The sequence below is a fragment of the Tachysurus vachellii genome, chromosome 12 (genome assembly GCF_030014155.1).
Source record: "Tachysurus vachellii isolate PV-2020 chromosome 12, HZAU_Pvac_v1, whole genome shotgun sequence".
Taxonomy (NCBI): Eukaryota; Metazoa; Chordata; class Actinopteri; order Siluriformes; family Bagridae; genus Tachysurus; species Tachysurus vachellii.
Genome location: NC_083471.1, coordinates 14,307,442 through 14,326,379, shown reverse-complemented (window position 1 = coordinate 14,326,379; position 18,938 = coordinate 14,307,442). Strand labels below are relative to the sequence as shown.

Here is an 18,938-nt window from a genome sequence, read left to right as displayed (position 1 = left end):
TGCACAAACCCATAGGGATAATATTATCAGCATACAACATAACATGTAACAATGTAGTAATAACATAATAATAATAATAACTCAGGAAATATAAGGATTATTAATTTCAGTTAAGAAAGAGCCAACGGAAATGTGCCTTTGATGAAGGAGCCAGACTTTACATCTTTGAAAGGAACCAGACACTTTTAGGTTTACAATGCATAGTATACCAGTGAAGTTATTCACTGTATAACATGAGTTTAATCTGCTAATTTTAGCTTTTTGTTAGCTCAAAATATTTCGTAAATTTACATAAAAATTGGGTGAATGGTATAGGTCTACAACTTTCTACACAGCCCATAGCCATCATTTATAAGTCATTGTTCAATTGCATTGTTCAACAAATGCAGCCTTCACAGGCAAAACCAAGAGAGAAAAAACATTCAAAGCTGTCTAGCTGTACCCCCCCTTGATGTAAATATCAGAAACCCAATGCTGAAACTCTGATCCATCTTCTTATATTCTTATTTTGTTCTCAAATCCTATGTATTTATCGTATAGCAAAAAAAAAATTGGCCTTGGCATTCTAATACTTTCAGAGGTCTGTATTAGAACAAACACATCTTTAGCTACAACTGTGTCTGACTGATCATAATCAGCAGGTATGTGGTGGTGTGATTAAATGTTTATTTATTATTGTGTATAGCCCATCATGACTCCATTAAAATAGAATATATATATATATATATTAGGGGTGTAAGAAAATATCGATACACGTGAGTATCGCGATATTTTGTTTAGCGATACTATATCGATTCTCAAAAACAAAATATCGATATTTATATAAAAAAAAAAAAATAAATAAAAATTATACATATTTATGGCAGTTTCATTTTGTTCCATTTATATCCCAACCGCTAGATCGCAGTCTTCTTATCTCTGAACTTAAACAGTGACAGGAAGTACTAGCATAACGGCGCGCTACTAATATTAACGTTAAAATAGTTCGCTGCTAGTAATGGAGGATGAAAAAATATTTCCAGCTCCCGCTTCAGTGTACAAAGCCGATGTGTGGCATCATTTCGGCTTTCGTTACAGACCAGGCACGAAAGAGATTGACAAAAGTATTGCTGTTTGTAAAATGTGCAATGCCAACGTCAAATATTCAAAGAACACTACAAATCTGAGAGCGCACATAACGAGGCACCATGCAGATGCACGGATAACAGAACAGCAGCAAATGGCTAACGTTAAAAGAGAGGATCCCCGTCAACTCACCCTGGAGCAAGTTCACAGATCAAAGTTACCACGAACCTCAACGCGTGCAACCAAAATAACTCAGTCAGTACTTTATTTTATTTGCAAAGATATGCACCCTCTCAGTGTCGTAGAGAACGAAGGCTTCCGTCATATGCTGAAAACTTTGGAGCCTCGCTACACAATACCATCCCGCCAGCACATTACGGACATCGCTGTGCCCAACTTGTACAATGAGGTAAAAATGAGCGTACTACAATCTCTTCGCTTAGCTGAGAGAGTCGCGTTGACATGTGATGCTTGGACATCCCGGGTGATTACCACATTACCCACATCCGATGTTTTGCGCACAGCCTGAATCTTGCCTCACAGAAAGCACTAAAGTTGCCAGCAGTGGAGCAACTCCTAGGCAGGATCAGACGTGTTAAAAGCTTTTTCAGACGCAGCACCATAGCCAGCCACCAGCTAAAACAAAAACAAGACCTGCTCCAGCTACCAAAACACAGGTTAATTACAGATGTTGTAACGAGGTGGAATAGCTCTTATGACATGATAGATAGATTTTTAGAACAACAACCAGCCATCTGTGCAGCACTACTTTCAACAGAGGTCAGAAAGTGTGAAAAGGATGTCTTCACAATGAATGAAGCTGACATCACGTGCTGAGGAAGTGCTCAAGGCACTGAAGCCAATGAAGAATGCCACATTGGTAATGTCAGAAGAGAGCATGCCCACTCTTTCTGTCATTGCACCACTTTATTCAACGCTTGTCATGGGCACAGAAGAAAGCCCAGATGATACAAAGACAGCAAAGGACATCAAGGCTGCTGTGGACTGCTATAGCACAAGATCTGGGAAAGAGATATGCCAATGAGAGGGAGACACTGTGCATGGCATCAGCTCTGGATTCAAGGTTTAAGGATCTACCCTTTCTCTCTGAAATGGAGATCAAAGAGACCTACTCCAAAATGACGGATGCTGTGGTGGCTGCCATAAAGAAGCAACAGAATGTAAGCAAATAAATACATTAATAAATTAGTCTACTTGTTTTTATTAAATACATTACAATTTTAAGTGTATCAGTTAATGTATCTAACATTAGTTCATATTATATTTATAACATGGTTAATATAATAACATTCATTGGTTAAATAATTAAGTTTTAATAAATAGTTGTACTTATTTCTATTTTGTAAATAATTAAAAAATATGCAATAGGCTAATTTATCCTTATATCAGGTTAGATTGTGTTGTGAAAGTTAATGACAATTTACTGTAAAAATAATAATAATAATAATAATAATAATTCTAAAAAAATAGTTCTATTTGATGCTTTGATGTTTTTTCAGCAGCAAGATAGAGAAGTAGAGGAGACTGACCAGTCAAAGGATGTTGAAGATCGCTTATCTGACTATGAAGATGGCTCTGCCTCCACCTCCCTGCAACCCATAAAGAGGCCAAGGAAATCATGTGCATTGGCTGACTTGCTTGGAATGGTATTTGCCACTTCTGAAAACAACATGGCACCAAAATCTGCACATGATACTGCTGCATCTGAGATTAAGAGGTTTAGAGAAGAAAAACCTTTGCCCCTCCAAGAAAACCCACTCAGTTGGTGGAAAAACATGAAGCTGCGTACCATGAGCTATCCAAACTAGCAAAGGGTTTCCTGTGCATTCCGGGCACAAGTGTTTCTGCGGAAAGAGTTTTCTCCACCGCAGGAGACATTGTAACTGCACATAGAAGTGCCCTGACATCTGAGCATATTGACCAGCTTATCTTTCTTCAGAAAAACCTTGACATTAAATAAAAAGACAAATATAAATACAAATGAAATAAACCTGTAAAATCCAAGTTTAAAGGTTCTGAGAATGTTCAACATCTGTAAATATTTTATTGTTTATATTTGTTTTGTTTTCTTTAGGAATCCTGCAAGCACTTTATTTTTTCATTGATATTAAGCAGATATAATTCTTTGTTCAGATCAAAATGTTATATTTTATATTTAGATTAACTAAATAATCCTGCAAGCACTTTATTTTTCATTGATATAAAGCAGATGTAATTCTTTTGTTCAGATCAAAATGTTAGGACACTGCATGCTACAATTGTAAACTGAAACTGTGAAGCTTTAAAAGCAGGGTCTAAAAATATATATGGTCTGTTTATAACAGCTAACATTTAATACATTTAATTTAACACATTTAAGAAATCCTGCAAGCACTTTATTTTTCCCCCTTTATTCATACTGCACATAAAGTGGTTCAATTATATTGAATGTTACAGGGGCTAATTAATGCAAATGCAGTTCCCACTGTGTTCTGGTTAAATAAAAACATTTTTGCTAAGGTTTGCATATGGTGGTGTTCTTGTCAACTTCCCTAAAGCTTTATCCTATAACTAAAATAAGAAATATCCCAATATATCGCCTTGCTTACAATATCGCAATGTATCGTATCGCAAACCCCGTATCGTGATACGTATCGTATCGCCAGATTCTTGCCAATACACAGCCCTAATATATATATATATATATATATATATATATATATATATATATATATATATATATACACACACACACACACACACACACACACACACACACACCTTTAGCAGACGCCCTTATCCAGAGCAACTTACATTTTATCTAATTTTTATACAACTGAGCAGTTGAGGGTTTGGGGCATTGCTCAGAGGCCCAGCAGTGGCAACTTGGTGGACGTAGGAATCGAACTCACAACTTTCCGATTGGTAGCCCAACACCTTAACCACTAGGCTACCACATCCCTATATATATTGGTTTTGATTTTTTATTTTTTTTTGTTGTAATTGTATTAGAATTGATATTAGCCAATAATAGTAATTACAATAATCCAGATTGTAGTTATATTTCAGTCAGTGACAATTCTAGACCATAGTTTTAGAATACATTCAAACACTAGATTGTAATTTAGTTTTCATAACAATACTATTATTTATTGTTACATATAATGTAACATACAATATAACATTCTTTTTTATTTTTGCTGTGATTCCACAGACAGTATTTATTTTGTCATTCACTTTCCCAGTGGTGGTTGTGGTTGTGATGGTTCTGTTTTAAGTCACTGTATTTTGAGAGGTCAAAGATTCTTATTCTAGTAACGCTTGCATCATCTTGTAAAATCCCTCAATATACTCTTTAGCTTCTTAATTTTTTTTCAGAAAATACAGCAAGTCTAAGGAATAAAATGACAGGATATTCTTAGAGGATTTTCTCCAGGCTTTAATTTGTGTGATGCATTAACAGATTTTGGTCCCAACAGGCAGCAGAGAGGTGTGAGGAGGAGGCTGAGCTCGTCCATCTGAGACAGGAGCTGCAGGAGGCACAGGAGCAGCAGTACCTGACGCTGGAGCGTCTTCAAGAAGCAGAGAGAGAGAGAAATCAGCTATTCTTGGAATTGGGGAAGCAAGACAAACAGGTGTGTAAAAGCAGCCTAAGGACATTTTGATATTTGACAAGGGGGTAGAAATATATATACTGTCAGCAGTAGATTAATGCAAAAAATTGTATAGTCTAAAACTTAATTAGTCTTAAATGTTTGAATACATTACTTACATATGAAATATACAGAGTTGTCTTCTGTGTGTTTGTTCACAGATAAAGGCTGAGGAGACTCAAACACAAGAACAGCTACAGACCTTAGAGCTGGAGTTAAGAGAGCTTAGGAGATCCTTCACTGTCGCTGATCAGCTGACTGCCGAGCAGCTGAGTGCTGCCAAAGATAAGCTTCACTCGCTCCACAGCACAGTGCAGAGAATCAGTCAGGAGAGAGCAGAGGTAAAATGTGCAATTGGATATAATTGTTTTATTGCTTTTATTTATTTGCAGTCACAAAAGTTTATTGTACGCATCTGTCCAAAGCATCCTGGACAATATCAGACAACCCTTATATACGACTATTATATGGACCCATATATAAACATATATATTTTGCCTGCCTTATGCACTATGGTCAAGTTTATTACAGCTGTGTGTATATGAGGATAATTCTCAAAAATAGTAGTATGCACTTGCTCTCATACTCATTTACAGTAAGTAAAACTGTTGCAATTTATGTTCTATTTTTTCACAACTTTGTATGTGTTAATATTGTTGTTTTCTTTGTAGCAAATGGAAAACTCCAAATAAATCTGCCGGTACACTTAAAGCTTTCTTCCAGTCTGACCCAAGAGAACATTTTTTCATGTATCAGGAAAACATAAAAAAACATCACCAATTCCATCCAACTGCTTAACATATACATTTGCAATGATTGTATGAGTTTTCAAGTGATGTCTTAAAACTATCAGGATGTATTTAGCAGATTTGACAGTTTTCTCTGGTCACAATGTTCCAGTGTTGATCTAGTCACTCAGACAAATACTAGTATTGGGGTAAACAGGGCTTTTCTGTTTGTAGGATGCAGAGGACTTAGAAGAATCCAGGGTGCAGGCTGCTCAAGCCATGCAAGATCTAACAAAGGCAGAAGCAGAAATCCAGGGTCTACATAAGCTGCTTCAAGACAGGGTAAGTTTAGACATGTAATTACAAAAGTTTCAACAAATGCTCAATCATATGTTTTTAAGACCATGATGACTTGTCACATTTTATAAAAAAAGTTAGGAATGACATAAAAAAGTGAGTTACAAATGCTGGAATATTCATCTGTGTCCTAATCTGTATATTGGTTTTTTTTTTTAGGTTCTTGTATCAGACACAGATAGCCTCAGTATCCCAGACTCCAGTTTTCAACAGCAGGAGTTAGCCAGGCTGAGTCGGGTTTTAAAAAGGCAACTGGTTCAGACCAAGCGGCTTCGAGATCAGCTGGCTCAGGCACTAGAAGGTAACAACCTCAATATACACTGTTTTACTAGGTAAACATTGGCCTATTCAAAAAAATGACTTATTAATGCCTCCATTGCTTGTATGAATAGATAATAGTGGAAACCTGGACGAGCTGATTGAGGAAATAGAAGCTCTTAGAGACATTCTGCTGCAGCAGAGCAATTACCTGTCCAGTTTCGTGCATACTACACCCAGCAGTGGATGCTGGTACTATGTTCCACCATACCAAAGTGTGAGTTACTTTATCTAGTTTAAACCTCACTGTCTCTCTCTTACCAAAATACCCTCAACCCTCCATTATTGTTGTTATTTAATTTTTTAGCTATTTCACAAAAAAAGCCCACTCAATAAATTTAAGACTACACTCAGTACACCCTGTATTGATGTATGACTGTGTGCATGTAGATGTTGACTTGGACAGTGTGAATGTTGCATGTAGTAGTTCTGTGTGTTTTTATGTATTATACATGAGATGTGTGGTTTGTCTGTAGAACTGTATTGTTGGCTATGGCGACATGATTCTCTGGAGTATGTGGGTGATGAGTGGTGTCCAAATAGTTAAATAGAGTTAAATTTGGTAGTTATTGATTAAGGCAGAGAGTTTTTCTATTGTTGTTGTCGTCAATTATTGGGTTTCTCCAATGCCTGATAAATACCAGACTACATGATATCAGGTGACATTGAAAGGATAGCCAACTACAGTACACCCATTTGATCAAGTCAGGTTGCTCATGTTGCAGTGCTAGTAAAATGTTGTCTCTCTCTAACACTGACATTTGAAGAAAAATCACTAACATGCTGCAAAAAATATAAGGGGAAAAGTTTTAACATTACAAAGCACAGGATTTCAGCAGGATCTTATCAGAGCTGAATTTTTCAGTTGGAAATAATCATTACATGTTAGAACAGTCACTCCAGGACAATTAAGCAAAGAAGTGCTCAGTAGTGAATATTTGTGATGAACAAGCAATGGATTTTTTTAAAAGAGAATTTAGTATTACTACCATATTGTTACAAAAATATTCATTAAAAAAATCCATGTATGAGCAGCACAATTTCACAATGATAAATGTCTACATTGTTAACACCAATTCTTCATTCAGATGAAAGTAAATCAGTGTCTAACGGGCACATTATACATACATAGGGCTTAATTTATTAGTATTCTTGTCTGAGGTATTTAAATGACCTTAGGTTTCTTAAGCTGGAATATTTATAATTTATTTATATTTATTATTTATATAGCTTTATCTTAATCTATATATGTATCATTTCAGCACCAGAGCCTTGGTTCTCAGGCTACACAGGACTCTGGCCTGGGTTCTCAGTATGTCCCATCACCTGACAGAGGCAAACGTTCCAGAAGCCAGCAGCACAAAGAGACACGGCCCTCTTCCAGCTCAGGATACTGGGTTTATTCACCCCACCAACATGAACTGCACAATTATCAGAAAAGAGGTGATTAGTATTGGCTATGTACATGAATATACCAGATCTGATAATCTCCCCAGGGAAAACAAATCTCTCGTCTTCAATCTCCATAGAGTCTTCATACAGAAACAGCAATGGTGAGAGTGATGAGGAAGGCATTAGAGAATCTCATTTCACCCCACCACCAGGTTCAGTCATCTACACTGTGCCGCTTGATGGCGCCCATCTTCCACCAGGCATGGTCATTTATGCCCCACCTGTACCAGGCCTGGCTGTTGGACCTGGTGCAGTGTTCTACGGCCCTCCACCTGAAGGACTCGGGCTGGTTTATGGCCCTCCTCCCAGTGGTCTACCTGTTCCATTAATTCCTAATGGCATTCTACACTGCAATGTACCTGATCATCTAGATATGGTGAGACACAGACATTTTCTCCAGGGACTTGAAATATATATAAGGCTGTAGCATACACATGCTCTAGCATATTAAGGTTTAAATATTATCTAAGCCACATTTATGACTGGGATGTTATACTGAACCACAGAGAATAAGTCACATTGCTTACTTGTTAAAAGTGATTTTGTATGTGTGCAAAAGGATATTATGTCTGAGTGCTGTGCTGTGTTCTTGAGTCTTTACGCTGGTGATGTGATGGCTTTTTGTTCTTCAGATACACTCTTCAAAAGTGGCAGACCGTTCTTTAAGGGAGGAGCAGCCAGATAGAGTGACAAGTAAGCGGGACCTGCTCAGGCTGGAGGAACAGAGATCCCAGTTACAGATGGAGCTTAAGGAGCTGCAGAGAGCTGTGAGCCGACTTCAGCGCCATAGGTCAGTGAAAATTTACCTGCTTCCTGTCCACTATACTCACACCTGCTCTCAGCCTGCACTATACTCCCACATCTGCTCTCAGCCTGTACTATACTCCCACATCTGCTCTCAGCCTGTACTATACTCCCACATCTGCTCTCAGCCTGCACTATACTCTCACACCTGCTCTCAGTCTGCACTATACTCTCACACCTGCTCTCAGCCTTCACTATACTCACATCTGCTCGTAGCCTGCACTATACTCTCTCACCTGGTCTCAGACTGCACTATAATCTCACATCTGCTCTCAGCCTGCACTATACTCTCCCCTGGTCTCAGCCTGCACTATAATCTCCCATCTGCTCTCAGCCTGCACTATACTCTCTCACCTGGTCTTAGCCTTCACTATACTCTCACACCTGCTCTTAGCCTGCACTATAATCTCACACCTGCTCTCAGCCTTCACTATACTCTCTCACCTGGTCTTAGCCTGCACTATAATCTCACACCTGCTCTCAGCCTTCACTATACTCTCACACCTGCTCTTAGCCTGCACTATAATCTCACACCTGCTCTCAGCCTTCACTATACTCTCACACCTGCTCTTAGCCTGCACTATACTCTCACACCTGCTCTCAGCCTTCACTATACTCTCACACCTGCTCTCAGCCTTCACTATACTCACACCTTCTCTCAGCCTGCACTATACTCTCACACCTGCCCTTGGCCTGCACTATGCACTCACACCTGCACTCAGTCTGCTCTGTTTTCACATTTGCCCTCACTCTGCTCTTTAATCTCACAACCTGATCATTCTTGATAATTGAAATCATATCTAGAATAACCGATTTCAATTTTCAATAAATATGTCTTTTAGCTGTGATTATGTTTTGGTTGTGTCTGCTGACAGGAGGCTGTTGGAGAGTTCATTGAGTCGTGCAAAAGAGGACACTGTAATGGATGAGAGAGAAGTTCTGGAGAAAACTCTCTTCAAACGCAGGACTGAACTACGAGAGGTAGATCGCCTGCTGTCAGAGGCTGAAGCAGACCTGAAAGATACCAGAGCTAAGGTCAGCCACAAGCATACCTATTTTCAACATTATTAATTAATTAATTATTTTTTTGTTTTCAATAATAATAATCACAGGTATCAATTTTTACATGATTATATATTTTTCTGTGTATACATAGACCAAAGACACACTGCAGCACTACACTGAAGCTGAGAGGAAGTTAAAAGAGAAAGAACGTGAACTTGAGGACATTAAACAGCAAACCCAGGATAGCACCAGACAACTAGCCCACACTAAACAACAAATCCGGTATTATTCTGACCTTATATTCTATCCTGTAACACTTATTGTACATAATAGGATACTCTGGCTTAGCTTAGTACTGCTTGGCTTCAGACAGTTATGACCCTCTTTGTCACAGGGATCTTCAAGAACAGGTAAAGGATCTTCAAACATGTAAGCAGGATCAGGAGAGCACACTAAAACAAGTGGAAAAAGCGATTGTAGCTCGAGAAGCAGAGTTTCAAGAACTCAACAGAAATCTGAAGAGAGTAACCAATAAGTAAGTGTCTTTCTGGTGTGAATGACAGCTGTCCTGAAAAGCTTTTCCTTGTCTTTTGTTTTTCTTACTACGTTTCTCTCTGTCTGGTGTCAAGAATGGAGGACATGCAGAAAGAGCTGAGAGAGTCACAGTACCAGAAGGCCAATCGTTTTATGGGCTTTAAAGACTCTGAGGATATTCTATACACCCACAGAAAAGAGCTGGAGCATCTAAACACACAGGTAATATTTAAGGTCCTCTGTAAAATGAAAACAATTTCGAATTGATACTATAAATCTATGTCCATTTTTCGATACCTTAGCAATATAGGAAGCAATATTCAAATTGCCCAATATTCAGACTGCTTAATTTCAGGCTTTTGTGAACATTTTTATATTTTTAGCTCAGAACACAGCTTTAAACCCAACTAGAACAAATCTGTTAGTAGCTATATGATAGCTGGCTGGTGGGGGGAAATTGGCAAGTGACTAATTTAGGGCTAAAATGAGGAAAAAATCGCAAAAAATAACTGAAACGGGCTTAAAAATTGTCAGAATGACTTAAAATTATATATACCACTGTGTATGCCACTGTAGCATATGTACTCACTTATAGTAAGAAGGCACCAAGATGAAGCTTATCTCTGCAATAAACATAATGAAAATAAGGTTTAGAAGTCCATTTGATTGATGCTAAATGTGGTGGAGGGAGATTTACTCATCACTTAATGCTGAAGCATACTTCTTCCAGGTTTATTTACTGCAATCATAGACCAAAGAAATCAATAAAAAAACATGAAAGTGGGTATAGGTTGTGCATCAAATAGGTTGTGCATCAAATTATGTGTAATACAATGTAAAACAGACAAGCACAACATGTGATTTGACACAGAGGAAATGAAAACAGAAGTCATGATACATTATTCATATCTAAGGTCTGAATTGTTTTGAAATGTATATTAGTAAAAGATAATTATCAGAAATTAGCACAACAGGAGCTAAAAACACTCATTATTTCTTTATATTTTGTTAGAATGTTGCTCTTATTTAGAATTAAATCAGTAGCATTGTACTTATTTATCTGTATAATAAAATAGCTGTTGATTTTAATTAGACTTCGGAATTGTTGGCATACATATGTTGCTTATTTGTAGCTCACTAACGTGTGTGTGTGTGTGTGTGTGTGTGTGTGTGTGTGTATGTTTGTAGGTGCTACTGCAGAAGGAACAGCTGTCTTTGCTTGGGAGAAAGCTAGAGCAGTGGAGGGAAGAGGAGGACATTGTAAGGGCAAATGTGGAAAAGCACCGGCAAAGCCTTGTGGAGGTTCTGAGGCAGGGAGAAGAGGACGCACACCGTCTGCAGCAACACATTAAGGTTCACAGTTTCAACAATTGTATCAGCCACCAAGTAGCACTGGTGCAAATTTAAAATTGTCTGTAAAATATAATACTCCAGCATTTCTAAACTACATCTCTGTCTACTGTGTCCACAACATATGACTTGTTTTAAGAAAATAAAAGATTGTTCAGATACTCTATTCAGATATTTCTTTAGAATCAAAGTTTATTATGAAGACATTTAAAACTTGATTTAAAAATCTTGTTAACCAAATCATTACATGAGGATATGCATTGCATATAAATTGGATGCACTAGCCTATGTGAATTTTGTTTGGAATATGGAAACATTATTGTCCAAATGATTGTGCTATCAAATGGACATGTCCAAGTGTGTGTAGGAGCTGCGTGTGGATGTGCAATCTCTTGCTGCACAAAAGGGGGAGCTGGACGCCCAGCTCTCGGAGAGGAGACGGAGACTGGCTCAGTATAAAAAGGAGGAGAAGAAAATTCAAGAGAAAGTGCAGGACCAGCGTGCAGTCATTAACAAGCACAAAGCAGGTGAAATCAAAACACTTTTGTTAACAGACACACAGTCAGAGTATAGTGTACATTCTCTGAATAGCAGTTTGACGCAATACATTAGATGTGGACACATGCATGTGTTGTGACTGGGCAGTTCTTTATTTGTAATTACCGTGAGGGAACTGACCAGCAAAAAATATGAGTTTATTTTTTATTTGGTATTCAAGTTTAAATTTGTGCACTTCACTGTGGTTTGGCACACTGACTCATTCAGAAAGCCACAACCTGTTGCACTACTCACCTTGCTGTAGCTATGCTATCTGGTTCATTGTAGAATCAGGTTTTTCTATGTGGAATGCACAAGCCACAGAAAATCATTTAGTTAGGTTTGTGGTCAACCATGTTGCAAGGTAGCCACTTTTTAAAGTTTTTTATATAGTAGAATAGGGTGCAGAATATTTAAGCTTATTTTTTGTTCACCTATACAGTATTATAAAACTAAGTCTAATTTTAGTACATACCAAAAATGGACACCTGACCATCACACTCATTTATGTATCTTCCTCAGAGTTGGAAACACATAACAGGGTTTTTCCTGGGTCAAAATTGGTCTTCGGTGGTGGCTGACCGACATGGTCATCCACACACAGCAAAGAGTACCCTACTACCCACATGATCCGCAATTTAAATGTTAAATTTAAAATAAATACAAAGAATTTACTACACATTGTCATAGGCCTGTACATACTTTGGATTATTAAGGCTAAATTTTACTCTAAACACTCTTGCTAACTGGGGTAAGCACACTTACTTTCTCATTTCAGATGTGTATGTATGAAGAAGCAATGATTTGTTATACACTGATTCAGACACTGACGGGCAGACCAATTGCTTTAACCATTCATTATAATGAATCGGCTCAAATGAGTCATTAGGTCGCGAATCGGACTTTAGCGGACGTGTTGTGTGGGAATCCTGGCTGTTAGGACATCGCGAAAGATTTGTGATTTGTCAACACACACACACACACAAAACACTTCATAACTGGATAGATTTTTTTTTGCGTTTATCTAAAGTTATGTCAGATGCATGTGCGGAATGCTTGTCACAAGTTGTAAGAGAAGACAAGGCAACTTTTTTTTTTGACTGCAATTCACACCCAGCGGTAATTCAGCAAAAATATTCTCTGAATGCACCACGTGAAACATGGATTCGGTCTTCCGACCTTTGGGATCAGTTGATTTTGATGCGAGGGAGAGAGCAAAGACAGAACGGAGAGTGCGCGCGCGGGGGTGGGGCGCTGTGCTTGTTCTCTCCGTCACTCCGTCAGTAGCCTGCTTCACTCACAAAACCCAACTAGATTTGTAAAGTTCGTCGCAACAAACTTTGATGTTGGCTTTGACGAGGCAAGTATTCGCAAAGGCCGGTGCTTTTTGGAGGCAAGTGTACATAAAACCTGTGAAATCTAGTGGAGCGCTAGGGTGCCAAAACATTTGGAGGCAAGTGGAGATGAGCATGTGACATCATCCGAAAACCTGTGACGCAATTCCCCTCCTTGGGCTGAGTGTTTTGATATGTCACATGTCCATGTTGTAAAAAGTTTTTTGATTTTACATATTTTGGGGGTGGGGCTGCGGGACAACCGAAAGGCCAGTCGGTACACCAATTTAAAACTTTGTTCAGAGTATCACCCTAAAGGAGCTGGCCGAGTTTGGTGTAGATAGTTCGAAAGCTTGGCGAGTTATAAACCTCCAAACTTTATAATGGGAGTCTATGGGAAAAAAGGCCAATTTGAGACCTGGTACCGGAAGTACTGGTACTCGGATTGCTTAGAAAAGTAATAGCAACAAACTTCAGACCAGGGTCTACGACATATCCAAATTTGGTGCATGTGACTCGAAAGCCCTAGGAGGAGTTACTCTTGATAAGTTTTTGTCTAAGCTTAAATAGGAAAACAGAATGTTGGCTTCTACAAAGCCAACATAATTACAGATCAAGTAAGGCTTTGGCGGGACAAAAATCGTTTTGGCGGCCACCAAAACATTTTCAATGTAGGAAAAACCCTGCATAATTACCAAATAATTACCAGAAACAAATAATTCTACAGATGTCTTTGTAAGTTGTACCATTACAATTTCCCTTCACTGGCAAAGAGAGACCACAAACATGTTTCAGCATGACAATGTGCACAACACAAGCTCCATGAAGACATGGTTTGCCAAGATTGGAATGGAAGAATTGAGGATGAACCAGAATGCAGACTGCACCCCGGACCTCCTCTCCAACACCAGCACCTGATCTCACTAATGTTCTTGTAGCTGAATGAATACAAAAATGAGTGGACCATTAAAGACACAATCTTTGCGATGAATGGGATGGAAAAAAAACACATATGCGTCTGAAGTTCAGTTTTTGGGACACCCCTCCAAATCACGTGTTCCAATTACTTCCATGGCACAGGTGGATAAAATCACACACCTAGTCATGCAGGCTGCTTCTACAAATATTTGTGAAACAATGGGTTGCTCTCAAGAGCTTTCAATTTAAGTAACATACCATGATAGGTTGCCACTGGTGCAATAAGTCTATTCGTGAAAGTTCCTCTACAAAATATTCCATGGTCAACTGTTAGTGATATTATAACAAAGTGGAAGCAATTGGGAACAACAGCAATTCAGCCACGAAGTGATAGGCCATGTAAAATAAGTCGTAACCTCAACCTTTCAGAACACCTCTGGGATGAATACGAGCATAGACTGTGGGCCAGGCCTTCTCATCCAACATCAGTACCTGACCTCACGAATATACTTAAAGAGAATGGTCAAAAATTCCCATAAACAAACTCCTAAACCTTATGGAAAGCCTTACAGTAGAGTTGAATTTGCAAAGGGTGGGCCAACTCTATATTAAAACCTACAGATTTAGAATGGGATGTCATTAAAATTCACGTGCATGTAAAGGCAGACGTATCAAAACTTTTCACAATATAGTATACATACCTTTCTCTATATAAGGTATGTTCCACTCTGGCTATCAAATTTGAATTACCTTCAAAAATAGCATAAATGTAATGCGTTTTACGCTGGGAAAGGAGACTCCAATAAGTGACTGTTAAATTTGTTGCACTTAGGTTTTAGTTTTCTGAATATTCAGAATAAAGTATGCCACAAGTCCTATGCATTTGCTTCTCATTTACTATGTAAGTACTATTCAAGTCTTAATTAGGTATCTATATGTAAAGTAAGGAATATCTAAGGTGTATTTTGTTTTTTTGTTTAAATGCAAAAATAGTTTTCACAGAATGGCTGATGCTGTTAGGAATTTATTATCAGAAGCTTGTGTTTTCTCTCTATGTATAGAGCTGAAGCATGTACTGGACATGATCCAATTGGAGAATGGCGAGCTAGAGAGAATGAAGGTTCAACACAACCAGAAACTGGACCAGCTTGAGAAGAGCCAGGAGTCTTTGCTACAAGTGAGCCCTGGGTTATTTAAAGCTGGAATTACTGGTATACCTGGTTTCCTGCCATTATTCAGCAAATGGAAAACAACCAGTTGTCTTGTTCTGCTATAATATAGTATTATTCTTTCATTTGAAAAAATAAATACAAACAAGTACTGTATTGCATTTTTTTTATTTTTTCATTTTAGCACAAGTTTTCGTGTTGTGAGCCTGTTAAGGTGGAATTGATATGTTGTGCCTTGCAGGTGCGTCTGGAACTGCAGGAGGCAGAGAAGGAGGTGCAGGAGCAGCAGGCTGACTGGGAGAGACATAGGAGGCTGCAGGAACAGGAGATCCTTACACTGAAAGAGCAGACTAATGTTGCTGGCACAGAAAGGAGCAGCCTGCTGGAGCAGTGCACCAACCTGGAGACCCGCCGCTTGCATGCACAGAAGTAGGAGCTCCAAAAGTTTATTTTTAGCAATAATGCAGCATTTACACTTGAAAAACAGCAGTGTTTACTCTGTGTGCTATATTAAAGTGGCTTTCAATGCTGTTATCTGCTGTGGCAGATGTCAGGAAACAGCAGAGGAGGGGGTGAGGAAAGCGGAGGCAGAGTTGCTGAAGCTGCAGGCAGAGCTGGCTAAGCTGAAGCAGGAGCACAGACATGCGCAGAGTGTTCGAGAAGAAATCATCAGAGATACTGCCGCAACCCAGAAACAACTAGAAGGTTTAAGCCATATTTAAGATAATATTCATATGAGTCTGAAATGGGATATTTTTGTGCTAGTGTAAGCAGAATTAATAGTTAACAGCTAATTGATAATACATTTGTTAATACTTCGGTATTACTGAAGTTAATACAGTTAATACTTCATGAGCTTCACTAATGTGGGTGGAATGGGTCAGAATTCATGTTATATAACCCCACTTACTATACTATACTGATTTAATTTGATTGTAGAGATATTCATGTATGTTAATGCCATGTGTTAATTTTTGTTTTATTTCCCTACAGAGAAATCTAAGGATCTGAATAAACTAAAAGAAGATATTGCACACTCAACAGTTCAGCTAGAGAAAATTAGAAAGGTGTGTGTATAAAATATACCTGTGTCTATAATCTGAGTTTAAAGTGTTAAATGTGTAATAGACCTTCTTCCAATCTTATTACTGTGGACATTAAAAAAGTGCAAAATCTCTTAAAACTCATCTAGTGTATAACAGACAGACAAATGAGACAAATGACAATCTAATCGTATATGTAAAGTATTTACTTTTCTTGAGGGATTTTTTAATCAGGTGGAACAACTGTGTTGGTAATGTATAGACAGTTTTTAACTTCTGGAAAAGTTGTTCTTTCCCTGAGGCATGAGAGAAGCATTTAAAAATTCAAGTCATAACAGCATTTATCATTTGTTGCATTTCTGTGTACAGGAGGTAGAAGATGCTCAGCGAGATAAGGATGATTTTGTGAAGCAGCAGCAGCACCAGAAGGCTGTGATGCAGGACAAAATCCAGAGGAGACAACAAAGAATAGAAAAACTGGAACAGCAGCTAAAGGAGATTGAGGCATCTGTGGAAAGGAAGGAGATGCAGTTTGAACGTCAGGAGGAGGTAAACATTTTGTGCTAATTTATCTGATCATACTTTATGATCTAAATGTTTGTTGTATACAATTAAATTTTACATTAAATGAACGCATGACACAGACATGTAGGATAATCTTGTCATGTGAATCACTAACAGTAATCACTAATTTGTTCATTTTGGCTAATTTTGCTATTTAAACACTTCATATTTTAAGGTTTATTTGACATATAAAAGCAAAAAGAAAAAGAATTTTACAATTTTGCAATTATGTTTTAAGAAAAAATGCAATTCTGTTACATCTCTTCAAACTACCTGTCACCTACTATTCATATTTATGCTGAGATCATCCAACATGACAGAGACAGTATTTGCTATAGCCACCGCTGTCATACAACAATCTGTACTTTATTTCTTTTCGTCTCATTTTCTGATGTCAACACTAGGGCTGGGTGATATGGCTGAAAACTGTTTCACGATAACAGTGTTTCATATCAGTCGATATCGATAAATATTGATATTTTTATGACCCATTTAAAATAAGGACCAGGAGAAAAATATATTACATTTAAACATTTTTATTTTAAACTTAACCTTCCTCTGATCATAATCCCCTCAATTATTAAGACAGAAATGTCAACAACCATTTAAGATGCAAAATGAAAGAAAATGTAAGAAATGCTTAATAAAGTGTAATTAAATAGTGCAAAGTGTTAAATATAAACATAGAGAAACGGTCTTGCATAATTTGCAGACGACATTGGTCTGACTACTGCCATACTGGCGAGCTGACTTTTCCTCTTTTATTTACAATTTCCTCGCTCACTGCAGTGCTCATGTTCTGCTTATCAGTCGCCGGTTACTGAAGAGGAATCCAGCAGACCAGCACGAGACAAGGATATGGCGCAACCAAACTTGATACTGTTACATGATTGGCTGTATTACATGATTATCGTTATCATACATATCGCCCAGCCCTAGTCAACACAACTTGTTCGCTTGCCAGATTTGGACTTTAATTGTACTTTAAGTTATCATTTGACCCACGTGACACTGCTGAAACAACTCACTAGTTGTAATTTCCTGTGTCTAGTGATGACTGTTAATTATAACAAGAAGCCCAGGAAGCAATCTGAGTCATTTCTATGTGAATGCACATCCTAATGGCAGGCATGGCTTGACTACAATTTAGAAGCTTATCGCTAATGTAACTAAGAAGCTCATGGTCTTGCAATGTTCCTTCACCTTCCTTGTAGCTAGAGTAGCAACAGAAAAGCTATAGAATTCGATCCATGCTGTCACCTTGGGTCAAATTTAGCTTTCTGTGCCCCTGTTGGGGATGAAGAGATTTTTGACAGCAGGTGTGATAATTCACATGGCCTTGTTTAACCCTCCTATTGTCCTCCTATACAAATTAGGAGCGCTGAGTCAACTTGACCTTGTCTGTTTTGACTGCTTATAAAAAATTAAGTATATATGATAGCCTTTTTTTTTTTCATCTTTTTAGTCAAACTTGTTTCCAACATATATTTTGCAAAAAAAAAATGTATATTTGTTATAATAAACCTTATTTATATACAAAAATGCCAAATTTCTTAGTAAAAAAAAAAACAGAAATTTTGAATTATTTTCACTATAGAGGCACAAAAGTTAATGCACAATTACAGGCTGGTATATTTCAAGGGCAGGAGATTGTTTTGAAACCATTTTGACCATTTTTAATGTCAGCAAATAATAAAACCTGTTTTTTTCCCAGGCCAAATTGACTTGAATGCTTATAAATCAAAAATTCTACAATTATTACCTACACACACACACACACACTCAAAAACATGCCATAATTTCATGTGAAAAAAACTTCGTTTACCTCCCTATGTTTTTTTATTATACTTAATTTATGAACGATAAACCTTATGAAATTTTGTCATGTTTTGAGTAAAATAAGCAGAAATTATTAAATATTATTTTGGATAACCACTGACTGATAAATGTCAAACATTACTCAGCATATCTCCAGGCCAAAGCTGACTGATGCGACTAAATTCATAAATAAGAGAGAGGAAACAAACATGATTTGAATATGAAAACACAACCTGTGTGTGTGTGTAAAGATTGTTGGTAGAAGAAGAGAAGATATTGTCCACAGCTG

At 37.8% G+C, this 18,938-nt stretch overlaps 2 protein-coding genes across 4 annotated transcripts in view; both read left to right on the top strand.

Moving 5' to 3' along the window:
* The window catches only part of cntrl (centriolin), a 37,808-nt gene that overhangs the window by 13,818 nt on the left and 5,052 nt on the right, over positions 1-18,938 (top strand). For all 3 annotated transcript variants that reach the window (XM_060883312.1, XM_060883313.1, XM_060883311.1), the window contains exons 17-35: positions 4,545-4,700; positions 4,880-5,059; positions 5,681-5,788; positions 5,963-6,104; positions 6,196-6,338; positions 7,384-7,564; positions 7,651-7,949; positions 8,206-8,363; positions 9,253-9,412; positions 9,534-9,664; positions 9,777-9,917; positions 10,012-10,138; positions 11,105-11,269; positions 11,634-11,793; positions 15,117-15,232; positions 15,466-15,653; positions 15,772-15,929; positions 16,218-16,291; positions 16,637-16,816. In XM_060883312.1, coding sequence (XP_060739295.1) covers positions 4,545-4,700; positions 4,880-5,059; positions 5,681-5,788; positions 5,963-6,104; positions 6,196-6,338; positions 7,384-7,564; positions 7,651-7,949; positions 8,206-8,363; positions 9,253-9,412; positions 9,534-9,664; positions 9,777-9,917; positions 10,012-10,138; positions 11,105-11,269; positions 11,634-11,793; positions 15,117-15,232; positions 15,466-15,653; positions 15,772-15,929; positions 16,218-16,291; positions 16,637-16,816 — 2,967 coding nt within the window. The remainder of the gene's footprint in view (positions 1-4,544; positions 4,701-4,879; positions 5,060-5,680; positions 5,789-5,962; positions 6,105-6,195; positions 6,339-7,383; positions 7,565-7,650; positions 7,950-8,205; positions 8,364-9,252; positions 9,413-9,533; positions 9,665-9,776; positions 9,918-10,011; positions 10,139-11,104; positions 11,270-11,633; positions 11,794-15,116; positions 15,233-15,465; positions 15,654-15,771; positions 15,930-16,217; positions 16,292-16,636; positions 16,817-18,938) is intronic.
* LOC132854731 (E3 SUMO-protein ligase ZBED1-like) lies at positions 2-3,520 on the top strand. The gene is made up of 2 exons (XM_060883315.1): positions 2-2,246; positions 2,586-3,520. The coding sequence occupies exons 1-2, from the start codon at positions 2,031-2,033 to the stop codon at positions 2,892-2,894; spliced, it is 525 nt and encodes a 174-aa protein (XP_060739298.1). The 5' UTR covers positions 2-2,030; the 3' UTR covers positions 2,895-3,520.

Bases quoted from the DNA above. Each gene is read 5' to 3' on its own strand.
- LOC132854731 (XM_060883315.1), top strand. From the start codon at position 2,031: ATGATACAAAGACAGCAAAGGACATCAAGGCTGCTGTGGACTGCTATA. The intron at 2,247-2,585 runs GTAAGCAAATAA...ATGTTTTTTCAG, and splicing joins CCATAAAGAAGCAACAGAAT to CAGCAAGATAGAGAAGTAGA.